The 25547-nt window shown below is 39.5% G+C and overlaps 1 protein-coding gene across 9 annotated transcripts in view; it reads left to right on the top strand.

The window, feature by feature from the left end:
• DROSHA (drosha ribonuclease III) overlaps positions 1 to 25547 on the top strand; it is a 120486-nt gene that overhangs the window by 77138 nt on the left and 17801 nt on the right. For all 9 annotated transcript variants that reach the window (XM_082382173.1, XM_082382175.1, XM_082382172.1 and 6 more), the window contains 7 exons: positions 2359 to 2418; positions 3805 to 3904; positions 7766 to 7868; positions 9842 to 9912; positions 15596 to 15640; positions 17167 to 17324; positions 18596 to 18701. In XM_082382173.1, the coding sequence (XP_082238299.1) occupies positions 2359 to 2418; positions 3805 to 3904; positions 7766 to 7868; positions 9842 to 9912; positions 15596 to 15640; positions 17167 to 17324; positions 18596 to 18701 (643 nt within the window). The remainder of the gene's footprint in view (positions 1 to 2358; positions 2419 to 3804; positions 3905 to 7765; positions 7869 to 9841; positions 9913 to 15595; positions 15641 to 17166; positions 17325 to 18595; positions 18702 to 25547) is intronic.

Here is a 25547-nt window from a genome sequence, read left to right as displayed (position 1 = left end):
CAGTCCAACAGACATTTATCCAGTGCCTTTTGAGCTTGAGGCAGTTCGTAGATATTTTACAGGGATCCAAAGGCAAGTAAGACAAAGCCCCTGCTCACCAGGAGGTGTGACTGCCTGGGGTGGGGTAAAAGTGCCGTAAACATAAGTAACTTCATATAAGGAAGACTCTGCTAAGTGCTTCAGTGAAGGTCAGAAACAAAACATACACGCCAGACTAGGGGCTAAGGAGAGCTCTGGTGGTTGTTCACGGATTATAGGTCAGTTATTATGCACTGTGCACCAGAATAATTGCATTCACTTGAAACGACTTGCCCTCTTCCCTGTTTGTTTCTTAGTTTGCTCTTATAAAGTGGGATGCAGTAGTCTCTGCTCCTTGTAAGTATTTGTATATCTTTGAAACAAACACTGTCCAATTTCAAATGTCAGTGGTTATATCTCCTCCCAAGCAAGCTTGCTCAGAATTTCAGACTGGAGAAAGGAAAGAGAGAGCCAACGAGCTAGTAGGTTGTTTGGGGAATCTGTGTCTGGCACTGAAGGTGGAGGAGCAAGGCAGGTAGGGGAGCTTGATGGAATTCTTCCCCCAACCCCTCTGAATACCACTCCTCTCGCCCCTGCCCATCCTGCAGTGCAATTAGTGCCGCCTTCTGCCAGGTCTCCCATCGGGCTGCCTCTCCAGGCTTCATCTTGCTATTTCTGGAGCCTCCTCTCTAGATCTTAGCTGTAACCTGCTTGAAAGCTTTCTGTGACGTCTCGTCACCTACTGAATAAGTCTGAACTTCCCCACCTGGCAGTCTCAGCACCCAGTGATCCAGGCACATCACTCTCTTCCCTGTGGCTCTCTGCACACCAGTAAGACTGAGGGACTTGCTGTGCCGCCAGGCGTACCCTCTCCCTTCCCTGAATGCCAGCAGTAATTGTACCTGCGGAATGCCCTGTGTACCCTGTGACATCCTGCCCAGATCCTGCTAGCATTTGTTTCATTGTGCGTGTTCTGGTTCTCCCAGGTATTATAACTGTGTCATAGTCTGATTTTTTTTTTTTTAACCGTGAGCATTTTGAAGGTCTTTTGTCCTACTCTCTTTTTTCTTTTTTCAAATTCTTTTCCTTTTCCAACTAATGCCTTTCACAAAGCAGGGGCTCAGTAAATAAGTCTTAAAGGAAAGAATGCCATTCATGACATTACTTTTATTCCAGGTTATTTACTCGTTGACTAGAAATAGGGAAATGGGGCCATTAGGAAAGGTCATGGTCAGGGCCATCAAAAGTTTAAATGGCTGGTTACTCTCTTAATCTGATTTGGGATCAGCTGACATTTACAAAAAGACACGAAGACTTAAAATTAATAAATAAAAATCTGTCTGCCTATCAAAACTACAAAATAATTAACTTTTATGATGGCATCATCTCAAGTGAATATGCCACCCATAATTTTTTAAAGTGTCACTATTTAACCACATAAATCTCAGTTGTATAGTTATATTTAACTCACGCACATTACAATGAAATGTTACCACAGAGAAGGTCTCTGAAGGATTAGGCATTCGGTTCAGCCTTGTACTCCAACATGAGAAACAGCCTGTGAGATGCACATTCATCATGTAATTAAGATATAAATACAATGCAATCTCTGCACTGAGGGGGAGAGTATTAATTTTGATGAGGGACTCAGGCAGGGATTCCTCTGGAGCTCTCATTTTGCTAGACCTTGAGAGGTGGGTAGGTTTTCAATGTGTCTCAGTGCACAGGGGAGAGTAGAAGCCTCCAGGGCGGCAAGGAGCTTGGCCTGAACACAGGCACTGAGTATTTTAGGGGATGCCCTTTTCAGAGAGGACCAGGCAGTTTTGGAACAGGACCCTGTGCAAGGGTGGGAGAGGATAGCAGTGGACAACAAGACTGAAAAGGTTGGTTAGGCCTATTTTGAAGGACTTTAGATGCTAGGTTAAATTTAGAATTTGCAGTTTGGACCATGGGAAGCTAGAACATTGTACCAAAGCTGATTTTTCAGTGTTCTAACTCTCTCTAAGAATGCATTCTCCTGTCTCTCGTCCACCTGATAGTGGTGTGGAAAGAGTCACAATTGTTAGGGTGATGTCTCCTTGCTTTAAATCTGACTCCCAGGGGGAAGGAAGCACCAGGGTGGGAAGCCTGAGACACGTAGTAGGAGGGGACACTCCCTCCCTTTCCCACCAGGCAGCCCCTGTACCTCCAGCTAAGATGGCCATCAGTGTTCTTGATTATGAGGAATAAGGTAGGGTGCTTTGATTACTAAAGGAGCTAACTCTCAGTATCCTTTTTTTTGAGAAGAGAGGGAGGAAATATAAACGTGTGCTATTTTAAGTGATCTTTTTAATTCTGTAGGATTAATCACAACGAACGGTTGGAGTTCCTGGGTGATGCTGTTGTTGAGTTTCTGACCAGGTAAGTAGGCTTTTCTGCCATTCCCCAATGATTGCATTTTATAGGTAACATACTTAATACATACCTTCTTTGTAATTAGCCAAATAAGGCCTTGAAACACCATGTTTTTGGTCTCCTCTGTAGAGCTTAAAAGCTGCATGTCTCTGGCTCTTGCCCTGATAACTTGCACTCACTGATGCTGTAATGAGCAAGATTACAAGATGAAAGGCTAGTGTCTCTGTCCTGTCAAGTTTATGTTCAAGTTGCTGCAGCCAGAAGAGATCAGCTTGTCTTGGTCTAGATGCTTCAGAGCTTATATTCAATTTGTAGCGAAAGGGATGATATTTTAAAATGTCATTTCATTTTCTAGGATTTGTCTTTGATCCCTTTCTCACTCTTCCTGAACTCAAGGGAAGTAAAGTTTACAAGAATTTTAATAACTAGATTTTGGGGTAGGGTGTGTGTGTGTGTGTGTGTGTGTGTGTGTGTGTCTGTGTATGTGTTTCTGTATGTTTGTATGTTTTCTCCGCAGAAATATTTTAGGGTCCTTAATTTGGAGGTAGGGGTAGGAAAGTACATTTTGTTTTTTCAATACTCATAAAATTTCCCTTTTAAAGGGAGATGACACATGTTTCTCTTGGAACTGTCTTGAGCTATTTTTATTCTCTTTAGGTCATTTCTTTTCCCGGAAGGACATAATGAGGCAAAGGGGCTGTTTTCTGAGCTTGTTCTCACTGGACACAGTAGGACTAGACAAGCTCAGCTGCCCCAATCAACAGTGGGTCTGAGACACCAGTGTGAGAGTTAGGGGAGCGCAGTTAGTGTCATGGTCTGAACAGGTCTTCCGTCGGCCTGCTTCCTAATTCCCTTACTTTCCTGATCAGCAGCGCCGGTTCTGTTTGCCACTCGTGTTCCTGTTCCTGTCCCTGTTCCTGTTCCTGTCCCTGTTCCTGTTCCTGTCCCTGTCCCTGTTCCTGTCCCTGTCTGTACTTGTGAAGAACGTGCCACACAGCTGCCCTGCTCAGAGCTCCCTGGCTCCTCTTCAGGGGCCCTCATAACCCAACCCAAGCAAAGCTCTCTGTTTCCAGGCTCAATTTTCATGTATTAGATAGGTTTGCTCTCGGCAGCGTGTGAATGTTTGTTCAGGTCTTTGTTGTTATCATATTTCAGGGAAATCTTTTTACAGAAGTCAGTGTGAACATATGAGTGAATGGTGTTGTTTGGGGTTTAGCACATTCAGATATACCGTGCATACCATTTAACTTTCAAAGACCCTACAGTTTAGTTCACTTCAGCTGGTATGTATTGCCCAGATATTATGTGTCAGGCCTGTTTTTTGGACTCAGAACCACAGACAGAATATTGTGATACATATTTACTTTTATGCTTTTTTTTTTTTTTTGGCAGTGTCCATTTGTACTATTTGTTTCCTAGTCTAGAAGAGGGAGGATTAGCAACCTATCGGACTGCCATCGTTCAGAACCAGCACCTTGCCATGCTAGCAAAGGTACGTCCAATATCTGAAGCATCTGTAGTGAAGTCATTCTCTTCTTCAGTCCATGCATAATTTTGCATTTGAATAAGTAACCCTTTAGGGTGTATTAAGGGTTTAATATTTTATAGATGAGGAAGGACTTTTTTGTTTGGGTTTTAAGGACTCAGCCTTATCAGTTCTGTTACCTTAGTGAGTTTCACCAGCAGCCAATGAACTCCACAGTGAGGTAACTTGCTAAGAGAAGAGGAAAAATTTGACAGATGTGCATGTACAGAGTTAAACATTTGGGGAAAGGAACATGAGAACAGAGTAAAAGAAATGAAACATTTCGTATTTTCCCTTTGTGTAATATTTCTGTATTACATTTGTTTTTAATTTACTTTAACAAGCAGAATTATAGCTTTGAATAGAATACTCCAGTCCATTTGTATCCACAGGGGATACTTTACAGATCTTTGAGAATTCCCCCCAAATCACAAATCCTATTAATTAAGATTTAGGTTTTAGGCTGTTCAGCTAGCCATGTTGACTTAGCTGAGTGACTAACAGAACCTTTTCTTGATTTAGATTCATGGTAGGCATGTTTCTTACATTATCTCATTTGATCTTCCTGTCTCTGTGCAGTGTCTCTTTTTTTAATTAATTTTTATTGGTGTATAGTTGCTTTACAATGTTGTGTTAGTTTCTTGCACTGTCTTATCATAAATCATAACGGATAGGACATGGGCACTTGCATGGGCCATCAGAATACCCGCAGGGGGACCATGGACAAATTGTTATTCTCTTGGCCAAGCCTCTGCTTTCTCATCTATAGAATGGAGATGGCGTTAGCATCTACTACACAGGGTGGTTGTGAGAATTAAATGAGATTATCATTTGAGTTTTAATGATTCCATTTGTAAAGTGCTTGGTGCAATGCCTGTTCATAGTAATCACATAAACATATGAATAAACTAGTAGGAGTTAGTTGTTTTTATTGCTGCTGCCACTTATAAATTACATTTATAAATCATTACATTTTATAGGCCTGTGGGTTTATTCAGTAGTAGGGGGGACAGTGGCTGTTAAATTCCCAAACAGTAGAGATCCATTAGAAAAGCTTTTGTGAGTTTTCCTTGATTTTTGCTTTAAGTAGTTTTATTTTTCTTCATTTTGATATAAATGTTGAAATCTGGTAGAAAAGACTAGATAAAACCCATTCTAGTTTTATGACTGACTTTTTAAAAAAGATATTTAGTTTATTTATTTATTTTATTTCGGCTGCATCAGGTCTTAGTTGTGGCACTCGGGGTCTTCGTTGCAGCCTGCGAGCTCTTTGTTGTGGTGCACGGGTTTTCTCTCCCTAGTTGTGGCGCGCGGGCTCCAGGGCATGTGGGCTCTGTAGTTTGCAGCACGCGGGCTCTCTCGTTGAGGCGTGCGAGCTCAGTAGTTGTGGCGCACGGGCTTAGTTGCCCTGCGGCATGTGGGATCTTAGTTCCCCGACCAGGGATCGAACCCACGTCCCCTGCATTGGAAGGCGGATTCTTTACCACTGGACCACCAGGGAAGTCCCTGACTTCTTAATTTGATCTTGCCAAGGCATTAATTACATCTAAAATGTGGTTACTTTTATCCCACGGTTTTCGTGTTAGCAAGAGTGCATTGCTTTATTATATATAACATCTTCATCACAGCTATGTTGGTAGGCTTTGACCTAGCTTCAGTGGCATTTGAGAATATAAACAGTGATGCCTTCAGGAAAAACTATGGGCAACAGGTATGCTAACTTGGTTTTAGCCTTACAATGAATGAAATTCCACAAGCTATATAAAACTGCTTCAATGTTTAGTTGATTTAATTGTCAAGATGCTTCCTGATAGTTCACGTAAGTGTCCGTTGGAAATGCCTTTAATAAGTAGATTGTCAGCACGCTCCCCCCACCTCGCCGTTGTTTTCTTTTCAGTTTCAGATATAATAGAATTGCATAATTGTTTTTCAAACAATTGTAGGGGGGATATTTACAAAGTGTGGGAAATTACCGTAGCATGAACATGGATGCTGTTACGTAACACAGTGGGTGCTGTACAAAGCCATGAGTCATGACAGGGGTGGCCAGTTTCTCCCTTCAGGGATTTCTGTGTGATCTTTCTCCACCCCAAACCCTGACATTCCCATAGCACTCAACACCCATCTCCTCCAGCAGTAGGCAGTGGTGGTCTTACCCTTCTTCTGTCTAGACCAGTGGTTCTTAACCGTTTGGGAGGAGAGACTTGATGGAGCAGGATTGCTGACTCTGAGAAGGTAATGAAAGCTCTAGGTCAGCGCTCCAGACAGGAACATTTTAACACATGCACAGTGGAGCACCAGTCTCCTTTTTAAAAGTTCCACTAATGCCTTCATGAAAAAATAAAGATATAGAGGAGGGATTATGAGAAGTTGGAAGATTCAGAGCATTCCAGAATAGTTGTTTATAATATAAAATATGGCTTGCACTCTACTCTCAAGCACGGCTCCAGAGATAGCAAACCATTGGATTTTCCCAGTGAAGTTGTGAAACAAGTGAAATTTACATATTCTAGTATAAACTCTTGCACTTGGGGATCAATTTTTTAAAAAGAGGTGGTTTCTGCTGTTGCATTTGTGGTAGTCAAAACTCTCACTTGAGTTTATGATACACTCGTGAATTCCTAGGAATACAAAATACTGATAGCATATATGTCCCATTTTTATTGTCCCTTTTTCCAATGTAAACAGATACGGATATTTTTAACATACATATCAAGACACACAAAATCTGAGTCTCTTTTATCTGAGAGCTGATGAGATTCATATTGTCCTAGGTTGTTCATTGACTTGCGACTTGTTCCATTTACGTGGCATGTTATTGCTTAGTAAGTATTTATTGAACCGAATTACATGGTAATAGCAACAGATTTATTGCATGCTTATGCAATGTTTGTATCTTTCTCCTTTTATGGAATGAATTATGATTTCCATTTATTCAATCTCAGGAGTTTTATAAAAAACGATACTGTGTCTAGTTATGAAAGGACTTGATTTGTACATTGTAATACAATAGGATAAGAAATAAGTAGGTACTGAACTCAAAATAAAGAGAAAATATGGGTAAGACAGTAAAATGAAGGCAGAAGTAAAGTTAGTGTGCACAGATATATTCATTAAGTCCTACACAATTTCTAGAACTGGGCCATAAATTTGTCTCTAAACTTGTCTGAGGCCAAATAAAAAAAGAAAATATAATTCATTATAAACTGTACTCCCAGAGCCCTTAAGATAGTTCCAACCCATTGCTTAGATCTCACTGAGACTTTAGAAGGATGAATGTGGAAACTTCAAAAAGTGGACATAAGTGCAAAGATATATGGCTCCCCAAATCCTTGTCAAATAAAAAAAAAGATTTAGAGATATAAGGCATTTTGAAGTCTTCTGAGGGTCCCCATTTACTCTACCACATAAAAATCTCTTACATGTGGTACAAACGCCATCAGTACCACATAACTCTGGAATCCTAGAGGTTAACTTTGGGTTCGGTTTGTATCTCCCTAGACATATTGGGTGAACCCAAGGGTATGGTCTTGCAACAGAGGCTTATTCCAGCTTAAGCTAGTCCTTGTTCTGAACCTGGAATTGGACAGCTCAGATCTTATCAGTTCTGAACCAGATTGAACCATCAGAGTTCATAGAAGCTTGTTTGGGGAAAAGTCGAGGCTTGTCAGCGCTAAGCCATATGTAAGGACTCGTAGGGAATGGTGACTAAATTTTCACATAAGACCAATTAAATTGTAACCATACCCCTAGGAGATGCTGAGTTATTACAGTTACAATACGATTTTGTCGATTTTTTCTTACTTTCTGTCATCTTGAATTTTGTAGAAACTTGAACTGGATCGATTTATGCTTTATGCTCATGGACCTGACCTTTGTAGAGAATCAGACCTTCGACATGCCATGGCTAATTGTTTTGAAGCATTAATAGGTAATTTCTCACTTATAGTCTAGTTTCCTGCATGTCTGCAATGTCTGGAGAGTACATAAAATTCAATGTGGAGACTTGGGATAAAATTACTTGTTCCCAAAGCATGTGAGGTCCCCAGTATAATACCCACCTCCTTATACTATAGTTATGTTAGTTCCTCCAGAGCAGCAGTCATGCTTTCTTTTCTTGAATTCCTTGTACCATGTCATGTACATGCTTAGTATATACTGAACTGAAGTGCAGTGTATTAATATGGGGATGGATTACTTGCCAGATTTGATTCAGGATCACGTACATAAATAAGTTTCTGGTGAGGCCCTAATACTGTTTTTGATCACATTTTAAACTATTCACAGGATTTTCTGATTTAAACATCTTGAAGACACCACATATTTAAAATCCCAGGGCTTGAGTCTCTGTAACTATTGTTTATTCACTTGAAACAAGACTGATGCAGACACTTTACTTCCTCACTCAGGCTCTTTACTTCCTCAGTTTCTTTTTTACTGTAACTAGAATATAATTAGCTGTTTGTACAGGAAAGTTATGAAGAGTTAATTAGCTGGTGATTGCAAGTATGCTTTACAATGAAACGTTTCAGTAGATTGACAGTTCCTTGATTTTTTAAGGTAAATGATTGAGTACATTTTTCAAAGGGCTTTGTACTTCCTTATCAATTTTGCCCTCTTTCTTTGAAAATGAATATAAAAGCTTCCCATTGTAGTTCCATGCTGATGATGGTAACAAGAGAATGTTTAATAATTATCCACAGTCTTTTCACAGGTATGTCTGTTTTGCACAAATATGTCTATTTTCAGAGGGTTTGTCACGTGGAGTGACTGTGCTCTGTAGACATAATACTTTTGACGGTTAATGTTACAGTTGGCCCCATAGCCAGGCACACATGATTCAGTTCCCTTTTGTATCATTTATTGGCTCTGTGTCTTTGCCAAGTTATTGAATCTCTTTGAGGCTCAGTTTCCCCACCTATGACATGGAGATAGTATCACTCACCTCACAGAGTTGTAACCATCTTAGTATCTGATCCTGGTTGCATCAAATCCAGAGCAAAGTTCCATTTCCTTTAACCCTCCCCAAAATCACCTGCTATGGGCCCCAGTCCTGTAAATCTTTTCTAATACCCTCTTACTAAGGTGCCCTTGAAGGTGAAGATAAGAATGTGAAAATGCTTTGCACAGGGCCTAGGACATGAGTGACCCCCCAAACCCCTACTACTACTAATGCTGTCATCATCATCATTATTATTGTTATTATTATCATTATTACTACAACTATTGATAAATAATAAGTGTATTTAGTCATCAAAAGCCCTGGTGACTAAGTATCTGAATATTTTATGTGGAAAAGAGCCTTTCTGAAGACAGATGTAAAAAATATGAATTTAAGAACTATCCTACCTCAGCTATTTGATACCCAGTTAAGATGTTACTGTCGTACTTACTGGTTATGATGAATGGTAAACATGTGTACAGTGTTTAGTTATTTCAAAAAATTTTTAATAATTATTTCTAATTAAAGGTAAAGGTTATCCTGAGTTTTATTTGCAGAAACCTTAATTGATCTGAACTCAGATTTTATCTGTGGTCTGAAATACAAACTATAAATATAGAAAATAAGACATAACATTTTCATAAAGTTAAGTATTTGTGCATAGTTCCCTTAGTCACTAATGGTTCATACCCATATCCTTCACGATAGTTCATAGTTGGCCTCTTTTTCTTACAAAATAAGGTTTATGTTTTAGTAAATTGAATTTCATATTTCAGTCTAACTTATAACACAAAGCATAGCTAAAAGAGGGAAAATGCTACCTTTCAAACAATTGCTTCTGATCTTGCCGAATTTTTCTGTGAGTGGGTTTTGGCTTGCCTTTTTGCTTTTTTATGGAGATATGTAATTTTCTCTGAATACTAATGCAGCCTTCCTTTTGGCATTCTCTTCCTTTTATCTAGGAGCTGTTTACTTGGAGGGAAGCCTGGAGGAAGCCAAACAGTTATTTGGACGCTTACTCTTTAATGATCCGGTATTTATCTCGATTCATTTGATTTTTCTCAGTTATATATCATTACAGAAGATTTTATATCAATTAGTCTTTGTATTTTAAAGAGCGTGTAGGAGAAACAAAAACCCCAAATTTACCATAGATGGTAGATTTCAAGCACTTCAAAAATAGCATATTCAACTTTGTCACAGATGGGAAAGTTCTGTGGACATTTACACTAGTTTGTTTTCTACCCAAAACCCCATGTTTCCTCATGGTCACTTGTAAGTTAAATATGAATAGAAATAAGGTAGGACTTTGCTTTATTTTGAAGTATCTTGAAATTAATTATGATTTTATATTTTATAATCAGTGGGTACCTATCCCATGCAGGCTTAGTTGAAGCTATAGCCTTTTGGCTTTTCTGTTTATGATTTGTTTTTATGTAAGTTATGTAGACTAGATAAATGTATATTTATTTTAGAAAGTCAGTTCATAGGGAGTTTCTGATAGGGCTATGAATAAAGAATATGGAAGTACTTTTTTTTTTTAAAGCAAATTATAGTTTAAGAAAAAATGATAGATTCTAAAATAGTTTGTGTTGTTACTAAAGTATTAAGCTATTAATATTGCCAGGGCTCCCTTTTTAATCCTGCATGTAATAGAGCATACTGGCTGCTTTTTGTACCCAAACAAGTCAATTTAACATTTAAAGGGAGAGGCAACTCTGTATTCCTGATTGAAATGTCATTATAATTGAATGAAATAGCCCTCATGGAGCAGTAAAGAACATAGGAAGCCAGGGTTTTAAGCCTTTGTGAAACCTTCAACGTAAGTGGCTGTCAGATGTTATTACTGTATTCCTTAGGATAGGTAAAAAAAAAAAGAATCAATAGTTTTGAAAAATGGGGCCTGGATGATGCTCATATCTGAGGATTTGATCTTCTTTTACCTGTTTTTATAAAGATAGGTGGTGATTTTATATGTGTGAATTTCCTCCTGGTGGGAACATTATCTGCAGGTGTTCCACGTCCCCCATTTTGTCCTACAACCTATAAACAAGTGTGCATCTTGATTTGTCTCTGTAGCAGATGTATTTTAAGTCTTTTTCTCAAAACTTAAAATAACTTTGTTCTGGCCTTTATTTTTTGTTGGCAGTTTCAGCAACCTCTTTACTTTGTTTGCTCCTCCAGCCTTGCCTCTATGTGCCCCCTCACCCCTTGAACCTAGCCTCCACCTCCACCTCCACCTCCTCCTGCCGCTGTCCTCCCATCTTACCTGCAGCCCCCATCCACTCTGTGTTCCTGTTTTCCTGAATTATATGCAGCTTTATACCTGGCATTCTTAATTGCAATAGTTTTGTTTGGATTCTTTTCTCTCTTTAAACTGCTTCTCTCTCACTTGTCTACTTAGCAGGCTTATCTTTTATTTCCAGTACCAAGTACAATGCTGGCATGTGCAGAGTTTAATAAATATTTGTTTAAGGAATGAAATGGATAAATGACTAAATGAAAAAGCAGAGTCTGAACATTATCTTACCAATGGGACGGCTGACATTCAGAATTTGTTTTAGTCATTTTAGTGTGTCTTTTGTGAAATTGAACAGGGCTTAGTAATATATGGTCTTCTCACTTCAGCGTTTTCAAGTGTGCACACTTGGACAGTCTAACTCATCTGACATCTCCATATCGGTTTACATCTCTTAGTTGTAGTATGTGAGAGATTTCGGCGAGCCATCGTACTTTTTCTTGTGTAATGGTTCTGTGAAAGTCCAGTCAGCCAAAGACAGCCAGAGACAAGCTGTAGGTTTATTGACTCCATGCATGGGGCTGGGGGAGGGGACGGGGGGGCATGCTCATAACAGGGAGGGGGCCCTTCTTTCTGAGGCCTGGGCTGGTGCTGACCGGTTCCGAGGGGCCAGGAAAGCAGGGATCAGTTCTTGTTTGGTTGCCGTGTCTGAGGCCGGATTAGAAGAAGCAGGGGATTAATTTGGGATTGGGTGCTGTCAGAAGCCGAGGGGCAGTTTAGCTATTGAGTGTCCCTGGCAATCTTTATTCCGGGGGTAAGACATAGCAGAGTAGGTCAGAGGGCAGCGCTGGTGGGAGAGCAGTTGTTTCTCAAAGAGGGGGTCGTTCAGAGTTTTACAGATGCTGTAAGACCTTGAGGGAGATGCTGTTTCCTGTTAACTTGGAAGCTGGCTTTATGTGTGTCGTCCTATCAGCCCTGTTAACAGAAGGGCTGTTTTTCTTTCTCAGCCTGAACTACGTTTTACTCTTTCAGCCCCAGGATGATTTTGCCAATTCTGTGTTCTCAGGTCTGTGTGACCCTTCCCGGCTTACCCAGTACCTTCAGAGCCACTGTTTCCATTTGACCATCCAATGACCGTCTTAGAAAGATAGGGAGCAATTACTATGTAATCTTTCCTAGTCTCCCACTGCCCCCCCATACACACCCCTTTTTGTCTGTGCACATCTGTCCCAATTTCTCTGACCCAGGCCTTTCTCTGGAGCTCCAGAAATTGGAAAAAGTGTCTTTTCAAATTGCCTCTGGGCAACTTCACCTGGGTGTTCCACAGACACCTAATTTCAACAGGTTTAGTATTTGAATTCAATACCTTAGCCCCCAAACATATTTCTCCTTCTTTAATTTTATGATCTAAACCAGAAACCTTAGGGTATTCTTTTGTCCTTAAGCTTTTTTCTCCTCATCTCCATTCAGTTGCAAACCCCATCAGTTTGGTCCCTCGTATCTCCTGAGTGGGTTCACTCTTGGCCGTACTGCTGCGTTAACGTTTGTCCTCCTCATCTCTCACCTGCGATAATTAACCTGTGGTCCTTCCCTGCTGCTCTAGTCCATCATTCATGCTGCGTTTAGTGTTGTCTTCTTTTTCATGCACAGATTTGATTATGGTCTTTGTGGCTTAAAATCTTTGGTTTCTTTATTGCCTACCAAAGTCTGCATTACACAACATAGCATTTAATAGTTCTCATAATCTGACTCCCACCTATTTTTTCAGTCTCCTTTCTTTTCACTCCCTCTTTGTGCCATTCTAAGAATTACGTTTTTTTAATTTTTTAAAATTTTTTTTGAGTCTGTTATAATTTACTAACAAATAACTGTTTATTTTATTTTATTTTTTGCTTTACAGTGGTGTGAAAAATTTTTTTTAGGTTTACAGCAAAACTGAGAGGAGGGTACTGAAATTTCCCATATGCTCCCTGCCCCACAAATGCACAGCCTCCTCCACTATCAGCATCCCCGACCGGAGTGGTAAATTTGGTATAATCAGTGCACCTACACTGACACATCATAATCACCCAAAGTCCGTAGTTTACATGAGGGTTCACTCTTGGTGTTGTACATTCCGTGGGTTCAGACAAATATGCAATGACATACAGCCACCATTACAGTGTCATACGTTTTCACTGCCTTAAAAATCCTCTGTGCTCTGCCTATTAAGAGTTACCCTTTTGTGTGTGTGTACCTTGAGACCTATTATTTGTGTATATATGGTGCCCTGCTTTTGATTCCCTCCCTCTGCTGATGTACTGAATTCCTCAGTACTCTGTGTTCTTCAGAATACAGCTGAAAAGTCACCTCCTCTTTGAAGCTTGATCTGACACCCCAGGCAGAATTTTCCTAGCACTTGGTATATATACATCACTATTATAGAATTTGTCATAGTTTATTAAATTATACTTATTTACCTTCATTCTTTCCCACTAGGCTCCTTTGAGGACAGGGATAGTGTCTTATTCATCTTAGTAAGCTAATATGTAACAGGTGTTCAATAAAAATATGCTGCATGATCTAATGTCCCACCAGTCAATGAACATTTTCCAGAAGAGCAAACTGAAGGTAGAGGCTTTACCTAAGGTCCTTGGGCTAATAGAAGGCAGAGCTGGGATTCCAGTCGAGATCTTTTCCAGGATATTTTCTCTGACCCCGAGGGGCAACATAACCTTATCTCAGTGTGCAGGGTAGAATAAAGGAAATGGATGCCATTGAAACAGGCTAGTTGTGAGGTTTTAAGCTATAACACCAAGATGGGTGACAGCAAACATCAAAGAAGAAATCAGTGTTTTTGAGCAAAGAATACATAGGAGAAAGGAGGAAGATGAATCTAGAAATCCCTGACAGTTTTGAGCTTTGGAGATTGAAGTTGGTCAGAAGAGATAGTTGTTTATCGTCATTGTTGATGTCATCATTATTAATAGTGGCATTTTCTGTGTGCCAGCACTGGGTTCAGTGCTTTGAGTACATTGCTCACTGAGGCATCAGAGAGCAGTCTGAAGTAGGTACTGTGATTATCTTGGTCTTACACTTGAGGAAAGGTTGGCTCAGGGAGGTTAAGTAACTTGCCAACGGGGAATCAGGATTAAATCAGGCAACCTGTCTCCTCATCCTGCACCTTTTTCTAACACCATACTCCCTAGTTTAAGGTGAAAGGTAAAAATGTATGATTTGGTCATTTAGGTATGAGGTAAAAGATGCCCATAAAGGCACTTAGAGTTATGGACTTGTAGCTTGAGTGAGAGGTCAGAACTGCAGCAGAGATGAACAAGTGATTTAAACAGAGGTAGCAGTGGGAATGGCGGGGCTCTCCAGAGAAGCAGGTAATGAATAGGTCAGGCAAGGGGCTGAAGTTTGGTAAATGTCCATTTCAGGTACAGCAGGAGGAGAAAAAGCATTGAGAGAACATGAGAAAGTTGCAGGAAGGGAGTGACATTCAGTATAATTTATGCTACAGAGAATTCAAGGGAAAGGTTATTGAATTGGTTAAGAGAAGTCCTTTAAATAGCTTTAAAAGAACAGTTTGATATTTAAGCTTGTTTTTTATATTGGCAAAATAAAACACCAAAAACAAAACCTAAGTGTATTTTATTAAGATGCAAGTTGTACAAAAATATCAGGTATTTTATTTCACTTTGTCATCATCTGATCACAAGTGGTAATATATTTTCCTATACGTCCCCCCTCCAAAAATTAAAAAAAAAAAAACTCCTCTTTTAAAAGTTTTGTCATTTATCTCAAAAACCTATCATCGAGGCCAGAAAGGAGATTCAGTCGGAGGCTCCCCAGAGTCTAAAACTGAAGGAAAAACACTTTAATCCTGAGGAAGGTCTAATTATAACTGCCTCTGGATTTAACTCAGTGGATTAGGATTTTCCACAAAATTTATTCTTTTGTTTTTTCTCTTATTTCAAGTATACATTTGTAATGATCCACAGTAAAAGTGTGGTCTTACAAATCTAAGTGTTTAGGAAGTAGATATGGGGTGTTTTCCACTCCATCTTAAAACAACTCAACGATAATGAATTAGTGCCTAAATAAAGGACCATTTGAGATGAGTTTTCATTACAAAAGGCACAGCTGATGTACATTTCTGGGGAATGGTAAACTAAAAAATGTGATTAAAACAGCAGCTTAATCCAGTGTATTAGGTTAAGCAAATGGGTAACTTAGTTTTAAAAGGTGTCTTTGACTCTTGGGGGTGTGGGGGGCTCTTTTCCTCCCCAGCTTAATAGGCTAATTAGAGTCACTACAGGCAGTTTGAGTGGTGAATACACTTTAAAAAAATTAGTTTGCCAGCACTATTGAATTTGCAGTAAGTGGAGTCAGCATCTGAAAGAGTTCAGTATTTCACATAATGGCATTTTATTTAGCACTCTAGAGTGTGTTAAATGGCTCCCTCAAGCATTAAAGGCATCACTCCATTTTCCAGGACTTGCGCGAAGTCTGGCTCAATTATCCTCTCCACCCACTCCAGGTAAGTGTGACCTTCCTGTCTTCAGTAAGCTTTATAACTCTGGGCATTCATGATGCTTCAGTTTGCCTTTTGTCCCTTCCTGCTTTTATCCTTTGATTCCCTTCCGTGGCTTTATGACTTTAAGCTGGGGTGTCAGACCGGAGAACTTTGGAACAAATATTAAAACGATGCCATGTGTTGCCCTCTTTGTGGTCTGGGGTGAGGTGGGGGAAGCACTGGGAGTCGCCTTCCCTCACGAGGCAGGAAGAACTACTTGTGTGGCTGTGGTTTGGTCCCCTCTCTTCCCCAAAACAGTGATAGTCAAAGCATAATATGTTGTCTCCAGTGTATCTACATGCCTGCTATTATAGGGAAAATAATATGGAAGCAAGTCTGGGCTTATTACAAAGTAGAACAAATACTAAATTAACATTGCTAAATCGTAACCTAATTTGGATCTTAGAAGTTGAAGGCTTTGACTTCGATGCATAAAACATATTGTAAATTAAAATTTTAGTACAGTATAATGACGTTTTAGTCAAGATCTTGGAATTTAAAAGATCTACATATGGTGACACTTTTTTCCCCAGTTGGTTTAAAAATTCTTACTATTCTTTGCTTTTATTACCATTTTACCTTGGAGATATACATCATATATATATATATACACATGTAAATGTATACTCATATGTACATATTTTTGTAAATGTATATTATGTATATATAAAAGTCATCACTAGTGGCTGAACTCTCTCATGAGAGGCTTTACAGTAATAAGTGACATTAATTCAGAGTACTTTAGAAATATTTTATGAGTATGAACTTGCTCAAAGTTCCTGAAAATATTCATTTTATTTAAACTCTTCATATTTGCTCTCTGCTAGTGGTTAAAGGCTCATGTTATGTGGAGCACCTGACTAGTGGTATAATAATCTCCAGTGTATGCTGAATCCAGTTTTAATGATGTTCATTTGCCAAAATAGGTTGGTCCCTAGAAGACACGCAGAGGTCAAGTTACTCATTGCAGAGATTCTCAAAAGCTGGCCCCCAGGCCAGCAGCATCTGCATTACCTGGGAACTTATCAGAAAGGCAAATCCTTGGTCCTTATTCCAGTCATGCTGAATCAGAAGCTCTGGGGGCAGGGCCTGGCTATCTGCTTTTAACAAGTCCTACAAGGGTTTGATGAACGCTAAAGTTTGAGAACCACTGAGTTACCGGATAGATAGATACACACTCTCTACCAGTGGTTCTTCAGCTTGCCTCTTCCTTGGAGAGCTGGTATAATACTTGGGATTTTGAACTATCTGTGTACAGTATTTGGCCTTGACATCTGATAGAAGATTGGAAAATATTATTTGAGCCTTCTTTAAATATTAGGTTTGTTTGCCATTCTAAGGGATGAGAAAGAAGCTTTCGTGTTTTATTGGCATTTCAGAAATTTCTGCCCGTGGGAGAAGGAAGTTTACAAAACACTATCTTAGAATTGATAATTACTTTTGTAACTAAAAACTGCATGTGATTTTTATTTCTTTCTTTCTTCTTGTAGCTTCAGGAGCCAAATACTGATCGACAACTTATTGAGACTTCTCCAGTTCTACAGAAACTTACTGAATTTGAAGACGCAATTGGAGTAATTTTTACCCATGTTCGACTTTTGGCAAGAGCATTCACATTGAGAACTGTGGGATTTAACCATCTGACCCTGTAAGTTAGAAATACTTATGTAGTTCTAACATGGGCATTTAGACAGGCAGTCCCAAACGTTTGCTGCATGCCCTTCCAAGGTTGGGGTCTCAAACATATTTCCAGGGAAGTCACATCGTTAGATGGATGAGCAACCAGACACCAGTGTGGACCAGAGGATATGCTCTAATCCAGTATTTTTGGTCTCATTGTCATGCATCTTATGTCTTTGTAAAGTATAAGAGAAGTGTGAAGGAAGTAAAAACTTCTTCTATGAAGGGACAAATATTAAATATTTTAGGCTTTATAGGCCATGTGGTATCTGTCATGATAATTCAACTCTGCCATAGTAACAAAAGCAGCCACAGGAAAAATGTAAATGAATGAACATGGCTGTGTCCCTTTTTACTAAAACAGGCCATAGGCTGAATTTGGTCCTCCAATCCCTGCTCTGGATGAGTGATTTGAACATGAGCTAATGAAATAATTAATAAAATAACCAAAACGTTGTTTCTTTGCATGGTGTTTTTTATTCATTTTTGGCTTCCTTCCCCCAGATCAGATATTCACAGCTCTCTTTACACTGTAAAGATTAAGGGTTCTTGTTATAGATTTTTTAGTCCTTAACCTAGAGTCCAGATTTGAATAATGGAGTGTATTTTTCAATAAAAAGATAAAGATTTAGCAAAGAAAATTCTTGGGCCTTTTTGCTTTGTTTTGTCTGTATGAAGATTGTCTGTGCAACATTGTTGTCTCTGCTGTACAGTTGACCCTTGAATCACACGGGTTTGAACTGCATGGGTCCACTTACATGTGGATTTTTTTCAGTAAGTACGTGCTACAGTGCTACACAGGGTCGGTTGGTTGATTGGCTGAATCTGTAGATGTGGAACCGTGGGTACAGAAGGCCGACTGTAAAGTTAAACTGGATTTTTGACTGCATGGGGGGGGGGGTCGCTGCCCCTAACCCCCTCACTGTTCAAGGATTCAACTGTGCTTTATTTTTCAATTGATACTCCCCAGCTTTTGGCCAGGCACTATTTACTAGTCTTTATTTTAGCAGTTGTTTAATCCTTAAATAGTACTTACTTTACTCTCCTTTGAAACTGAACCTGTATTGACTCAGATCTCTTCTCAGTTGAGGGGCCTTAGGGAATTATATTTAGTTTTGTGCTTTAAGCAAGATGAACACATTGCTTTTTAACATCATGACTTTAAAAAAAAATTCTCTGTGTTTTTTTTTTTAATCCACAAATGCTTATTGATCTCTTTACATTGATGTTTTTTCCCAGAGGCCACAATCAGAGGATGGAATTCCTCGGTGACTCCATAATGCAGCTGGTAGCCACGGAGTACTTATTCATTCATTTCCCAGATCATCATGAAGGACACTTAACTGTGAGTTTGTATTAAATCATTTCTTCCAATACGATTGCTGTATAACAGAGAGCAAAGATTAGAAGAACCAAATATATATTTATGTAATTGACTTAGTTCTTGGTGACTTTAGCATATCACATGGTTTTGTTTCATTATGTAAATTGTGTGCAAAACAATATATGATAAGAGCTCATTTCACACTCCATTTAGTGACTGCCTGCTCAGTGCAAGACATTGAGTTAGGCTTCATGGGGGGAGCAAATATTAGTTGACACCTAGTCTATCCATAAGAAGTTTAAAAACTATGAGGAGAAATTAAAAATATAAGTAAATAACTACAAATTCTCTCTCTCTTTCTATATCTATATACATATGTATATAGATATAGTGTGGGGTGTGTGTGTATACACATACATGTACACTATAAAAAGTATAAGTGAGTAATTGTAACTAAATACAGGGAGTAGTACCATGTTAAATATTATAAAGAGACATAGGGAAACCGTGCTGTTTAGGAAAAGTAAGATTTCTTTTAGCTGTGGAATTTCTAGAAGGCTTCATGGATATGATGATGTTTGAGCCTTTAAGGATGAGTAGGATTTGGCCACTGGGAGTTAATGGGAAGAAATTTCCTTGCCAAGACATTGCACACATTGGGACTGCTGAAACAAGGGCACAGCATGGAAGATCAAAAGCCTAGTTTGGCTGGACCACGTGGAGTTGAAAGGGACTTAGAGAGACAAGGCTTGATTTATGAACAAAGTGAAATAGTCCCCATTCCTCTCACCTTTGTTTCATTTTATAAAATTTCACTGAGCTTTTTTATTTGCTGCGTATGGTTTTTACTCTGTGAAACCAATCAGTAATAAAACCAGAGTGGAGAACAAAACATATCTGGAAGCCAGTCATGATGATCTCTCCCAGCCCGAGGAATAACCTTTGAGAAGTCCCTCTAGAATTGGGCATTGAAAAAGCAAATATTTTATTGGGCAAAGAAAAAGAATACTCACTATAAGACATTTTGTGAGTGCCGACGTTCTTCATTATGCTTGAGGCAAATAAGTCTTTCATACTTTGCATCTCTACAATTTCTATACATGTTTTGCTTTCAATAGAATTAGATCTTATCTCTGCAACTGTGAACCCTGGAAATAGTTTACGTGAGACACAAATGTTGGATTTAGGGAGAATATGGTTATTTGACTATGTTTAGATGTAATTTTTCAGCAGAATTTCTAAGCCCAACAAAATATGGTCCTTTAATTCATTTACTCAGTGAATATTATGTTCCTGCTATGCCCCATGTACCATTATATGGGAAATCGGGAGTACTATTATTTTAAATTTAGTTTAAAATTAGCAGTTTGATTACCACTTAAAGTTAACTGCTTTTGGATGGACAAGAAATTCCTCTTGAATTAATATTAAATTCTTAAGAACATACGAGCATTTACCGGAAATAAACTAGTATCTAGTGTCTTGCTCTACATTCAGGAATCAATAAATGCTCGTTCAGTATCTTCCATTAGGGAATAGACTTCATAGCTGTCAGAGTATCTGGTTGGTCTGAGAAATGGCGAACCTAAACCAAATGGCTTAAGTGGTAATTCATCTTATGGCCATAAAGAGGCCACTGTTGAAAATATGTGACTTAAATACACACATTTACCCCTGTATTCCCACAAATTAATTGTGAACTCCAGGATTTTGTGGCGCAGGGATGTATGGATCAGCAAGTTTACTGCTTCCCTTCTTGGCCACGGCACATCCCACCCCCGACCCCCAACACTGAACAGATAATGAAACCAGAACTCAGACAGGCATGAGCCCTGCCCAAAGTCTGGATAAAGGTAAAAGCAGGACTATGCTAGAGACTCCAGTTTTGTGTTCTTTCCAAAATGACTTCAGTGCTGTAACTAATTTTATCCAAAATGTGTTTATCAGCCTTGCTGTCTTAAAATTAAAGAATTTTTGGATAGCTTCTTAGAAAGATGTTAACAAAGAACAAAATTCTGATATGATGGTTTTATGAACTGTATTCACAGAAAGCTTCTGTAGAAATCAGTAGGACCAAGAGATCTGCTGACAAAACAAAGATGATCTATCATCAGTGAAATACATATTTAAAAGATACTAACTCTCATTAATGTCTCTTTGACGTGGTTGCTCTCTCCCTCCTTGAGCCACTGTCTCCCATTGGCTTCTATGATGCTGCACGTTCCTGGTTTTCCTCTCACCTCTTGAGCTACTCTTTCTTAGCCTCCTTTGCAGGCTCATCCTATTCTATAGAGCTGATGAATATTCCAGGATGTACAAGGCTTACTCCTAGGCATTTCCTCTTCTTACTAGAGTCTCTTATAGGCAGTCTTTTCCAAGTATAGTGTTAGTTTCACTCTGTAGGCAGACTTTTAAATGGACTTCTTCAACCCCGTTTCTTTTCTGAGCTCCAGTGCCAGCTCTCTTCTCATCATCTCCACATGTTCAAGACTGAACTTGAAGTCTTCTCCCACCTGGGTCCTCTACCAGTACTCCTTGAGTAATTGAACGGCAACATCACCCATCCAGTGTTGCAGGTCAGAAACCTAGGAGTCATCTTTGATTCCTCCCTCTGCTTCCCTTCCCTATGTTCTAGTCCATTCGCAAGTTTTGACAATATTGCTGCTGGACAGTGTTATGTCTTCATCACCCAGATGCTCTCTACCGACCTCTGTCACCTGGACCACTGCAGTAGTTCCTGCATAGCTGTCACAGTGTTACAGGAATATGATTGACAGAGAGACCCGGTTAGAAGAGGTGGCATTTACTAAATTGCAAAGGATAGGAATCTTAAGGTTGTGCTTGTACAAAGCAGTAGGCAATGCAGCAGGCTCAGATTTCCCGTGAGATGTGTGTTACTATTGGAAAAGCTGGTCTTTGCCATTCTTGTGGGCATTTTTGTACTCTCCCATGGGGGACATTGTCTCAGGTTTCGGGCCTGTTGGACAGCGTTACGGCTTCCTACACCAGCCTTCCTGAATCAGCTCTTGCTCCCATGCAGGCCAAGTTACCTTCTGCGACCAGTGGAGTCTTCACCACACATATTTTGTGACCACACTAGCCATTCATCGTCCGTCCACTTCGGTTGTTCCTCTTTGCCTCCCCAACCTTCTCAGACCTCTTCTCTTTTCTGTTGACTTCCTTTCCATGAGTCTGAATACATCTGTACGTTACTTTCTATTTTATGTCTTCAGTTCTTACTTGCCCCTAACTCCATACTCAAATATCTCCATATTTAGAGATATACTTGGATATCTAGACATACTGGATCTCTGGTTGGATTTCTATCAGGCACCTCAAACCTAACATGGCCAAAACAAAACTGATTTTCACCCCCAAACCTTGGTGTTCTCCATATCAGTAAGGATTGTTCTGTTCTTAGCTCAGGCTAAAAACCTTGGAGTTATCCTTAACTCTTCTCTTTCTCTCATCCTACACCTCCTAGCCATTAGCATAGCCTGTTGATTTTACCTTAAAAGTTCGTCCCAAACATAACTACTTTTCACCAGCTCCACTGTTATCACCCTGGTCTGGACCACAATTATCTTTACCTTAAATTACAGCCATAGCCTCCCAACTGGTCCATCCCTCCCCACCCTTCAGCCTGTGTTCAGCACATCATCTAGAGGGACTGTTTTTAAAGAGAAGTCGGATTACAACTTCCTTTTTGCAAAACGTAAAGATTTCTCATCTCAAGGGTAAAAGACAATGTTGTTACCTGCAAGACCCTGTATGACCTGCTTTCCTGCTGCCGTCTTAGACTATTTCTCCTAGACACTTCACGTTAGCCTCTGTGAGATTCCTGCAGGACACTAAGCAAGCCTTTGCCTCAGGGCCTTTTACATGCTTGTGGCCAAATCCCACACCTGTGTTCAAATGTCATCACCAGTGAGGCTTTCTTTAATTCACTCTGCTTGATAGTAACCTTTTTTCCTCATCCCTAGCTCCCCTCCCCCAGCCTGGAAGCTTACCTCCATTTTCTCCTTCCTTTTTCTACTTAACACATACTATATATTTTACTTGTTTACCGTCTCTCTTCTCTCATCAGAGTGTAAACTCTGAGGGCAGAGGTTTTGTCTATCTTCTTCACTCCTGATTCCCTGGGTCCTTGGACAGTCCTGGCATATCAGTGCTCAGCAAATATGCTGAGTGAATAATCATCATATTCCAGTCTAATGCTCTTCATTTTTTCTTTGGAGAGTGACTAATGAACAAGCCTGCCCACCTGCCCGGCCTTGTGTCACATATTCATCTTATCACTCTGCACCTCTTACCTGGCCTGCTTTGTGTTCCTCCAAGCTCTCTCCTGCCATTGGGTTTGTACATGTTCTACCTGGAGACCATTCTGCTTCCCGCCCTTACTCTCAGCTGCCCGGTATCTCCTACTCTGCATTAGATGTCAGTTCCGGTGTGACTGCTGCCTGCAAGGGAAACTTTCCAGTCAAATTTCTGTGTTCTTTTCCTTCCTGGCACTTATTTGAGTTTCCCTGTCCCACTAGCCTGGAAGTTCTGTGAGAGCATGTGTTTATTTATCACTATACGTGCAGCAGTGCCTGGTATATGTAGGCTCTCAATACATATTTGATAAGTAGAAGAATGAGAGTTTTGTGGGCAGCTAAGTCATATAGAGAGGGAAGTGGAAGTGGCATTGGAAGGAAACAACATGTTTTTTTAATGTGTAAGGAAAGAAGCTGAAAACTATTTATGAATGTCTAAGGATTAAAAGTAATTTAGAATTTGAGGCAGATTACTTACTGCAGTTGCATTTGGCTGGGCAGAAGGCAGGGAGAGGATGGCTAATTATTCATTATTGTGATTAAAGAACACACAACTACGAGGAGGCATTAGTTGGCTCAGAGCTGTTCTCTTGCACACTCGCTTCATAGAGAATAAGGACGGTTGAGCAGATGAAATCGTGGTTTTCAAGTTTTGAATGCTGATGGGGGAAATCTATAGTGTTCTATAAGTTGGGTGTTCAAGAAGGCCTGTTTGGGAACGAATGTCAGGCTTATATAATTGCGCTAGCATGATGGAGTTGAATTGGGATGTATAGGGAAGAGTTTCTAATTCATAGACTGAAGTTTTGGTTTTTGAGGGTAGAACCTACTCAGTAGAGTCAGGGTAAATAGGAGAGGGTCTCAAAGAGCATTTATTTAGACAAGAATGCCTCTCTTGTCACACTTTCAACTTTTAACATTTGCATCTTTTTCACCTCTATTTCATTCTTTTCTCTTAGCCTTTACTATAAGTTTCCGAGCTAAAGATAGTTGTCAGTCCCATGCCTACAATATGCAAGGCACTGTGCCTAGTGGAGGCGTCCACCAGCAAGATGAACTTGCAGAAAATTTTGTTTGTAGAGGAATGATTTGGGGTAATGAGAAAGCAAAGATTACAGATAAAATTTGAGAACCAGTGATCTAATCCTTCCCTGCTGCCTTCAGACAGCACTAAGCATAAATCAAACAAGCTATCTAACAGATCTCTTTGAGAGGGTAGATTCCGCAGCCTCCTGTTGGAGAATTTCTCCATCACTGTCATAATTTGGCTGTTTGTATCTGACCTGAACTCCAGCAGGTAGCATTTGCATCTCTACAATTTCTATACATGTTTTCCTTTCAATAGAATTGGATCTTATCTCTGCAACTGTGAACCCTGGAAATAGTTTATGTGAGACACAAATATTGGATTTAGGGAGAATATGGTTATTTGACTATGCTTAGATGTAATTTTTCAGCAGAATTTCTAAGCCCAACAAAATATGGTCCTTTAATTCATTTACTCAGTGAATATTATGTTCCTGCTATGCCCCATGTACCATTATATGGGAAATCGGGAGTGCTATTATTTTAAATTTAGTTTAAAATTAGCAGTTTGATTACCACTTAAAGTTAACTGCTTTTGGATGGACAAGAAATTCCTCTTGAATTAATATTAAATTCTTAAGAACATATGAGCATTTACCAGAAATAAACTAGTTCTTTAGTTATCACGGGAAATGGAGGCCATCTGGCTACCACTGTTGGTATGAGAGACCTGTGTGGCACATCACTGTCATTTTTAATAATATGTTCTGCTTTCACCCCATGCTCTTATAGTAAAGTCCTCAAAATAATAAATCAGAGTCTACTGTTTTACACTAGATGGCCCTCTTTGGTAGCTCACGTCCCACAGCTGTGGTTTTCTCTTTAGAATCAAGAGTGAATAGAAGTTGAAGGAAGAGTGCCAATATGTTTCTTTGCTTATTTTAAACCAATAAACCTTTTTCTTATTAAAATTGAAGTTTACACTAATTAGGAAAGACTGCTATGTTGAGATAATAGAAAACATACTGGATTCTCAAAATCACAGTTGGCAATTTGTGATATTTTTGTCGGTCCTTGCCATTGCTTCAGGAACTCAGCAGTCTTTTTCTCAGCTTCACAGAGAGCCCTAACTACAGCTTTCCTTGCTTTTTCTGCTAATTTCAAGTTAAATTTTATCTTTTTTTGCGGGGGGTGGGGAGGTGTTAAAAAAAGTTGTTAAGGACAGGTTAGCACTTAGTAAAATGGAGAGCTTTGAAGACTGTTAGTGGACAGGTATCCAGAAAATTTTCTTTGAAAACAAATCCAGAGGAATTCCTAGAACCTTCTATAACCGTTTTCCGATAACCGAAGAGCAAGCATATCTTGCTTAATAATGATGATGCAGTAATAACAGCAGCTAACGTTTCTGTGTGTTTATTATGTGCCAGTCATTGTACTTAGATTGTATACTCATTCACTTTAATTCTCATTACATCCCTGTGAAGTAGGTACTGCTTTCTCCATGTAATGGTTGTGGAAACTGAGC

The sequence above is a fragment of the Balaenoptera borealis genome, assembly GCF_965194805.1.
Source record: "Balaenoptera borealis genome assembly, chromosome: 2".
Lineage (NCBI taxonomy): Eukaryota > Metazoa > Chordata > Mammalia > Artiodactyla > Balaenopteridae > Balaenoptera > Balaenoptera borealis.
This window is presented reverse-complemented; position numbering and strand designations above follow the sequence as displayed.